This window comes from Orcinus orca, chromosome 3, assembly GCF_937001465.1.
Source record: "Orcinus orca chromosome 3, mOrcOrc1.1, whole genome shotgun sequence".
NCBI lineage: Eukaryota > Metazoa > Chordata > Mammalia > Artiodactyla > Delphinidae > Orcinus > Orcinus orca.
This window is the reverse complement of record NC_064561.1, coordinates 151,537,430-151,546,909: the sequence shown is the minus strand read 5'-3', so window position 1 is coordinate 151,546,909 and position 9,480 is coordinate 151,537,430. Positions and strand designations below refer to the sequence as shown.

At 42.6% G+C, this 9,480-nt stretch overlaps 1 protein-coding gene across 1 annotated transcript; it reads left to right on the top strand.

Annotated features, from left to right (window-relative positions):
* Positions 1-1,993: 1,993 nt before the first annotated feature.
* On the top strand, positions 1,994-8,276 carry LOC117199975 (caspase recruitment domain-containing protein 6-like). Its single transcript, XM_033421210.2, has one exon. The coding sequence runs from the start codon at positions 2,002-2,004 to the stop codon at positions 2,749-2,751; it is 750 nt and encodes a 249-aa protein (XP_033277101.2). The 5' UTR covers positions 1,994-2,001; the 3' UTR covers positions 2,752-8,276.
* The last annotated feature ends 1,204 nt before the right edge of the window (positions 8,277-9,480 follow it).

Genomic DNA, 9,480 nt, shown 5'->3' with positions numbered 1-9,480 from the left:
CTGGGAATCCTTCATGCTGGCCTTAACTCCTCCCTCACCTTTTTATCCATCATATATATCAGTTCAAGCAACTTTCAGACCATCCAAGGATTTCTTAGAGTTACTTCTGTTAATTCTTTTTTTTAAAATTTTATTTATTTTTTTGGCTGTATTGGGTCTTTGTTGCTGTGCGTGGGCTTTGTCTACTTGCAGCCAGCGGGGGCTTCTCTCCGTTGCAGTGCGTGGGCTTCTCATTGTGGTGGCTTCTCTTGTTTGCGGAGCACGGGCTCTAGGCACGCAGGCTCAGTAGCTGTGGCGCACGGGCTTAGTTGCTCCGCGGCATGTGGGATCTTCCTGGACCAGGGCTCGAACCTGTGTTCCTTGCATTGGCAGGCGGATTTTTAACCACTGCGCCACCAGGGAATCCTTACTTTTGTTAATTCTTGAAATCCATACTTTCTCTCACTTCTACTGTTTCTTCTAGGCTATTTTTATAGGGGATCCAAGAATCTTATGCTAATTTGCTATCCAGCAGGAGGAGAAAATGCTCTCTGATTTTCTTTCTCTACTAAGCACTGTCTCTGTATTCCCAAGAAGTGGCTAGAAGATAAATTAGAAAATGACATCAGGAGAAATTAGGTACAACATGTAAATTCTGAGCAAAGTTCAGTGATAACAAAATGTTCCATTTCTCCAAACTTTAGCAAGAGTTAACATTTAAGAAATAAGTTGGTATCAACCTAGAGAATTCCTCATACATGTGTGTAATGAAGCTTTAACAGGGTTTTTCATTGCTGCATACAAACATTAGCCAAAAAAATTGGAAAACCTAAATGATCACCAGTAGACAATTGTTAAATAAATAATGGTTCTTCCAAACCACGAAGTACAACGGATTAGCTAAAATGAATTAAGTAGGTGTCTATATATACTTACTTGGAAGAATTTGCAAGGAATACCACTGAGTAAAAAGTTTTATACTGAAGAAGAATCATTCAGTATAATATCATTTATAAAATAAAATAGCATCCATTAAACCAAACTGTGTATTTCTACATATGCAAACACACTTATGTACTTGCATAGAAAAAGGATGGGAAGGAAACATACCATACTGTATTGACATATCTCTTAGAAGGAAATAGAATTGACAGAGCAATGAAAGAGAACTTTACTTGTATTGTTTCATCTTTTTTTTTCTAATGAAAATGTCAATAACTTATTTAATTTAAAAAGTCATTGAAGGAAGCTTAGATGCTGAACACGACATTCCCTGACTATCTTATTTCCTACAGAAAGAAAAAACTGTTTAAAGATGTCCTGTCCTGTTTAAACCCGGATACAAACAGAAAGCTTCTGCCAGATTTCGTTAAACAATTCTTCTTAGACTGAGGATGTAGGTGGGTGACTGAGACTCCAGGTGACTTAGCCTGGAACTTCCTGATGAAAGTTCAAGCACTGGATATGACAGTCAGAGATTCAGTCCTCAGACACAGGTTCTGGGTGAAGATAGCAAAGGGGACTTTTTTTTTTTTTTTTTTTGGTGGTACGCGGGCCTCTCACTGTTGTGGCCTCTCCCGTTGCGGAGCACAGGCTCCGGACGCGCAGGCTCAGCGGCCATGGCTCACGGGCCCAGCCACTCCACGGCATGTGGGATCTTCCCGGACCGGGGCATGAACCCGTGTGCCCTGCATCGGCAGGCGGACTCTCAACCACTGCGCCACCAGGGAAGCCCCAGCAAAGGGGAATTTTTGACTGGAGTAGAGAATTTGGAAATTAGACAAACAGAAACCATTAATTCCCTTCATGTCTTTTGTGCCTCTGTGCTGTATTCAGATAGCTCTTTGCAACGTGAAGTCGTGTCAAACACGTATCAGTGCCAGTTTGCCCTTCCTTGCTACCGCCAGATGCAGAAAAGCACAAAAGCATTTTAATGCTGGGGGCCATTAAGGACATTGTGAAGGAGCAGTCAACGCAGTCTTCAGGAAGGCCTACAGGGGATACAGAAAATTTCTGACTCTCATGAAGATGCCTGTCATCTCTTTTGTGCGTCTAGGATACTGTAGCTTCTCCAAGTCCAGAATCCTCAACACACTGCTCAGCCCTGCCCACCTGAAATCACACAAACTCTTTCTCCATCAGGAGTTGCCTGTTCTGGTGCTTCCCCAGCAGATCTCTGATGGCCTGGTTGAGGTAACATGGAGTTTTCCTGATAGTGATGGTCTAAAGGAAAACCCCAGTTTTTTCCAGAAAGCTGTTGCTGTGGCCAACCTTCGTGGGGATATAGAAAGTTTTTGGACACAGTTTGGTTTCTTGATGGAAGTTTCCTCTGCTGTGTTTTTTTTCATTGACTGCCTAGGTGAGAAGGAATGGGACTTGCTAATGTTTTTAGGAGAAGCTGCCACTGAAAGATGCTACTTTGTCCTCAGTCCACAGGCCAGGGGGAATGAGGAGGCTCAGATTTCCCAGAGGATCCTGAAGTTGAAGCCATCACAGCTGCTGTTTTGGGAGGAGGAGGAAGCTGGAGAGACAGGGAGGAACATGGAGGGTCTTCAAGCTGCCCTGAAAGAAGTGATGTCCTCTTCACTCAGATGTATGTCTGTGGAGGACATTGCACCCCTGGCCAGGGAGTTGGGGATACAGAGAGACCACGACTTTGAGAACATGCAGGGGATTCAAGTTTCCCCTACTGAAAACTTGGCTGGAACAGCTGAAGATGAGGGACCACAAAGACACAGTCAGCCAAAAAACTCATCTGAAAGCCCCGCTTAAATGTCAGTAAGAGAGGCTGAGGCTAGATGTGAGATCAGCCCAAATCTTCAGAATTTCCATCTCACCCCAGTATTCATGCCTCTTCTGAAAAACTGCTGTCCTTTTCCAACCAGAAATGGAGGTAATTTTAACCGTGTTTCTTTGACAGCCCCCTGGGTTATGGTCTCCCAGTTTTGGTTAGAGCAGAGGTCTCAGAGTTTCCATCCTTCACCCTTTCAGAATACAAGGGCCCATAGTCCGGGTAAAGTTTTGGGATTCAATAATTCCAACCTCAGAGATTTTATTCAGGTGAAAGATTTATGAAATTTTCAAGAACTGCTCAGGGACGTCACATGGATAAAACTTTTGGGAGACCACCAAGACCCATTTCTCAGCATGTACAGGCCTGGTCTGAGAGACCACAGAAAATGGGAGCCCTTGAAAGGTCTGGGGAAGTGGACTCCCAGGGAGGTCGCCTCCGTTCCCTGGGTTCACAGCCAGCAAGAGCGGTTGGGAAGTCACAGCCTAGGCAAGTCTGTGCCTAGGGAACACGGCCAAATGAGGCAATTAGAAAATTCATGAGAACAAAATCCCATATTGAAAATCCTCACCATCGAGCATTTCAAGCAGCAGGAGCCATACAAAAACCCATAAGGACTGCCTCTCAGCAAGGAGCTAAGCTGAAGACACGAGGTGGGCCTTCAAATCCATCTTTCCAAATGGGATTCAATCCTATGGCCAACAGCAAATTTTTGCTCAGCTCTCAGTTCAAATCCAATCAGCCCAAGTCGTGCCAGGCCAAGCAGTCCCAGCACAACCCTCTCAACCTGTGTTCTCTCAACCCAAACTCGTTCAGACAAATCCACTCAGCACCAGCCCTCCAAGTCTCAGTCCTCCCAATCTAAGCCTTCTCAGCCCTAGACCTCCCAAGCTAAACCTTCTCCATCCAGACCCACTCAGCCCAAGCCATGCCAGCCCCAATCCTCCCACTCTAGGCCTTCCCAGCCCAGACGCACTCAACACAAGTCATTTCTGACTGGTCCTTCTCAGGCTAAGGCATATGACCCACGAGCAGGGCCCAGGAGGGTAGGGAAGCATTAAAGTCCTTACTCTGGAGACCTATGAAATGTATCCTTTGCCCAGGCCTTTCCTATCATATATATAGTAACCTGAAGAAGAGTGGCAGTGATGGTAAAAGAGTACTATCATTAGCATGACACAGATAGCAAGATATGCACAGCCTAATTGGATATCATAAAAATATCTATAAGAATTGTGTCCCTAAAAAAAAGGAAAAATACGAAAAGAGTAAAGAATAGAATCAAGCAGTAAATAAACGAATTGAATACAACCTTGAGTATTAGGTAATATATAACCTGAATCCAGGGAATGGGGGCTGTAAGACAATTTCACTTGGAAAAGAGTGGGGATGATGCCTTTAGTTGCAAAGTGACCATAAAATAGGGCGCAAGTTGCGTCAGTGTTGCAAGAAAAACTGCCCTAGATGTTGGCTGCTCTAGAGGTGTTTTGGTCAAAAATTTTTGGTTTGATATCAGCTGCTAAGCAGGTAACCTTGTTTGTTTGGAATGTTTAAATCAACTTGCTTGTGATAATAGCCCCAAATTGCTCGGATGATAAAACTCAATTGACCCTTACATATAGAAATAATGAACTAACAACCAATGAAATTAATCATTTTGCCTTAACTTTGGGAATGATCTGTGTATGTTTCATATTTTAAATGTTTGTAGTGGTTAAGATAATTTGGCTAATTAGAGGATCTGATATATTAGCCTCATGACTCTAACTTAAAATGTATAATCGAATTTTTAATTTTAGAGTTCTGATTTTTTTAAGTTGAAAAGATTAAGATAGGTTTACACAGTTTGTAAAAAGCATTGAAATGTTTAAGAGAACTTAAGATTCACATAATTCTCAACTTTAATTTATTAGATACATTATTCTAAACATTTGGTTAAGTTCTGCTTGTTAGAAGCAGTAAGTAGAAGGAATATTAAATTTAAAATATTTAAGTGAGGTTTAATTAACCAAGTTTGTGAGTGACACCAAATATTAATAAAAGACCACTTTATTTATTTATTTATTTTTAGCAAATAAGTTTAACTTTAATTTGATTTTTGTGTGATTAATCTAAGTATTATAATTATAACAGAAACCAAATAGCTTTCAAATTTCTACAATTAAAAAATAAATTTTGTGGGGTTTTAGCAGATTGCTTTAGCTTCTCAGTAGAATGAAACATTTATCTAATATCTCTGTTACAAGGGTCTCCAAAGACTTCATGGATATTATCTTAATTTTATTCTTGCAACATCTAAAAGTCTACTTTAAAGAAAGATGTTAAAATTCACTAGATTTAGAAATAAAATAATAGGATTTGTAAGTTGAATAAAGAGCCCTGCTTTTTGAATCTGTAACTTTTATAAAATTAACATTAGTTTTAAGTACTAAAATAGGCCCACGTCTTTTCTGGGTAAAAAAAAATCCAAAATTGTCTTCAAAGACACACAAAAAAATCCTATTAATAAAAAGATGAGAAATGATCTTTGAAAAGGAATAATTAATCTCTTAAAAATGTTTAATTAAACATTTCCATATGACAATAGGTATCCTTCATTTGTGCATGTATTAAACAATCAATATTGAGTATTTAGAAGGTGTTCAGTCTCTCTCTAGGTTACTGTACGGGTGAAGAAAGAAATAGAGGACTATGCATATGAATTTTTGTCTTCTGGCAGGCAAAAAAGCATAATAATAAAAGATTAAGTTCAAAACTACAAAATCTTTGGTGTAAAAGTGAAGTTTCTCACAAAAATAACCTTTTTGTTGTTTAAACTTTTGAAATGAGCAATAATAGTGCTGGTTTTTTTTTTTTTTTTTTTTTGGTGGTACCCGGGCCTCTCACTGTCATGGCCTCTCCCGTTGCGGAGCACAGGCTCCGGACGCGCAGGCTGAGCGGCCATGGCTCATGGGCCCAGCCTCTCCACGGCATGTGGGATCTTCCCGGACCGGGGCACGAACCCGTGTCCCCTGCACCGGCAGGCGGATTCTCAACCACTGCGCCACCAGGGAAGCTCAGTAGTGCTGTTTTTAAAAACTTTTCTCTATATCCTTCTTCAAGATTAGTTCCTGGAGGACAGAGCTTGTTGGGTTATTGTCACCAATAGATTCTGTATCAGCCTGGGGTTAATACTATATATATGGTACATTCAAATTATACAATTTCAGGAGAGTTTAATAAACGGACTATTTATAAAGGGCTAGGCAATATGTAAAAACAGTACAAAGGAGAGTGCAGTACCCTGGATCTAGTAAAAGCAAGGCATATTACTACTCCAAGGTCTCAAGGGAAGGTGGGGGGAGTGCTTTCCCTGATCAGAAGAGCTGTGTGGGAAGGGTCTTGGGTCTGGGTGGTTGCAGTGACCCACAGGGAGGTATTCCAGGGAATACAGTAAGTCCCCTACAAATGAATGAGTTCTGTTCCGAGAGCATGTTCATAAGTCCAACAAAGTTAGCCTAGGTACCCAACAAACACAATCTGCTATATAGTACTGTACCGTAAGTGGTTTATAATACTTTTCACACAAATAATACGTAAGAAACACAAAAAATAAAACATTTTTAATCTTATAATACTGTACCATGAAAAGTTCAGTAGTACAGTACAACAGCTGGCATAAGGGACTGGCATCGAGTGAACAGGCAAGAAGGGTTACTGACTGGAGGAGGGAGAGGAGGTGGGAGATGGTAGAGCTGAAGGATCCTCAGCAATAGGAGACGGAGGGCGAGCTGCAATTTCACTCACGCCTGACGCTGATGGCACAGCCTTGCTGGAACCGGATGCACGTTCGCATCTTTGTTCTTTGTTTTGTTTTTTTTAATTATTTATTTATGTATTTATTTTTTGGCTGTGTTGGGTCTTTGTTGCTGCCCTCTGACTGTCTCTAGCTGCGGCGAACGGGGGCTACTCTTCAAGGCGGCGTGCGGGCTTCTAATTGCGGTGGCTTCTCTTGTTGCAGAGCATGGGCTCTAGGAGCACAGGCTTCAGTAGTTGCAGCACGAGTGCGTGGGCTTCAGCAGTTGTGGTTCGCGGGCTCAGTAGTTGTGGTGCACGGGCTTAGTTGCTCCTCGGCACGTGGGATCTTCCCATACCAGGGATCAAACCCATGTCCCCTGCATTGGCAGGCGGATTCTTAACCACTGTGCCACCAGGGAAGTCCTACGTTCGCATCTTTGAAAGTTCTCAACTTGAAGGTTCGTTATGTAGGAGACTTACTGTTAAATATCTATTCCTTACCTCTGATCTGCCAGTACGCCCCCTTGACCAAACCCAACCAGAAAACAGAGAACAAGGAGGCCATCTAGGCTGTTCATGTAGGTCAGCCTTTTAGGGTTCAGAGTAGGGTGGAGAATGGATCCAGAGGGGCAAACAGAGGGTAACCAACAGATTCTTCTTTCCATTCCATTCTTCCTTTTTTCCTCTTGTTTACTTTCTTCCTTCTCTCATATTTATTTATCGAGCATCTATTATGGGTGAGTCATTGGACTCAGAACTGAGAAGACATGGAAACAGAATGAGAATCCTACTATAGCTGTGAGATCCTGTAAATCTGTGTGGTTCCTCCCTATTGTAAAACTATAAGCTCATTATACATGGTTTTGAAAATGCAGGAATAGACAAAGAAGAAAGGAACATAAAAGTAACCCTTAACCCTGGTGGTCCAGTGGTTAAGACTTCGCACTTCCAATGCAGGGGGTGCGGGGTCCATCTGGGGAACTAAGGTACCACATGCTGTGCAGTGTGGCCAAAAAAAAAAAAAAGTAATCTGTAATTTCATCACTTAGAGTAGCTAGTAATATAGTCCTCTAACTCACTAATAACATTTTCATGTATTTTTTCTGTTTATGAATTTACAGACAGTACTCTATTACATTTTTGCGTCTGTACCAGGGTTGCTGTGGCAAAGTCAAACATAGTGTTAGGGGCAGGCAGTATAAACAGGATGAAATATTGGTTTTCCAGATGTCTTAAGAAAGTCTGGGGCTTCCCTGGTGGTGCAGTGGTTAAGAATCCTCCTGCCAATGCAGGGAACACGGGTTCGAGCCCTGGTCTCTGAAGATGCCACATGCCGCGGAGCAACTAAGCCTGTGCGCCACAACTACTAAGCCTCTGCTCTAGAGCTGGTGAGCCACAACTACTGAAGCCGGCGCGTCTGGAGCCCATGCTCTGCAATAAGAGAAGCCACCGCTGTGAGAAGCCCACGCCCCGCAACGAAAAGTAGCCCCTGCTCGCTGCAACTAGAGAAAGCCTGCGCGCAGCAACAAAGACCCAACGCAGCCAAAAATAAAATAATTGATTAAAAAAAAAAAAAAAAAGGATGGGGCTTCCCTGGTGGCGCAGTGGTTGAGAGTCAGCCTGCCGATGCAGGGGACGTGGGTTCGTGCCCCGGTCCGGGAGGATCCCACGTGCCGCGGGGTGGCTGGGCCCATGAGCCATGGCCGCTGGGCCTGCGCGTCCGGAGCCTGTGCTCCGCGGCGGGAGAGGCCACAGCAGTGAGAGGCCCGCGTACTGCAAAAAAAAAAAAAAAAAAAAAAAAAAGGAAGTCTGCATTCAGGACATGAAATATAGTGGAAGGGTGTTATTGTATAATGCACAAGTCTGATTTTTAAAAAAATATTTATCTATCTATTTATTTGGCTACGCCGGGTCTTAGCTGAAGCATGTGGGCTCTTCACTGCCGCGTGCGGGATCTTAGTTGTAGCATGTGGGATCTTTTAGTTGCAGCATGCGGGATCTTTTAGTTGCAGCATGCAGGCTCTTAGTTGTGGTATGTGGGATCTATTTCCCTGACCAGGGATTGAACCTGCCCCCTGATTCTTCACCACTGGACCACCAGGGAAGTCCCAAGTCTTGATTGTCTTAAGTCAAATGCAAAAATTCAGAACCATTTGTTTAGCCACGTGTACAATTTAACTAAGTTGAGAACATTCAATTTGTATGTGACTTTTTTTTTTGCTGTTAGCAGATTGAAGAGTCTACCCAATGATTTAGCTTTTTCAACACCTGAAAATCCTTTCTTAAACACCTTAAATCAATTTACATTTTGAACAAGAAAGCAAATAAAGATTGTTTCTTTTTTAACATTAAAAAGTGTGTTCTTTGTTTCAATGCTGGAGTGTACTCCAATGTGACACAAAGACTGGCCACAGGGACAAAGTTGTCTCATAAATCCTTATTAGTCTCATACATCTAGGTTTTACCTGTATTCATGGTGACCTCCTTCATTTCCTCATGTATTGGAATTCTTTGTAGTCTCCTTTTGTGATTAAGGTATAGTTCCTTTTCCAGTATTTGCTATATAGGACCCATGTAAACAAAGTGTGTGTTGGGGAGGATAAACATGGCACTGACTGCTGAGGATTCAGGCATCTGATTTAAGGGGTGGCTTTAAGTGCTAATTAAAGGGAAGTCCCTACACAGCTCTTTTTTAAAGAAAGATGTATATCCAGGAAACACAATGAAACACGTTACTTCTGAAATTCCATAAAAATCTGTAAGGCTGGGACTTCCCTGGTGACACAGTGGTTAAGAATCCGCCTACCAATGCAGGGGACACGGGTTCGAGCGTGGTCCGGGAAGATCCCACATGCCGCGGAGTCACCACATTGAGAAGCCCGCGCACCACAACGAAGAGTAGCCCCTGCTCGCAGCAACTAGAGAAAGCCCGC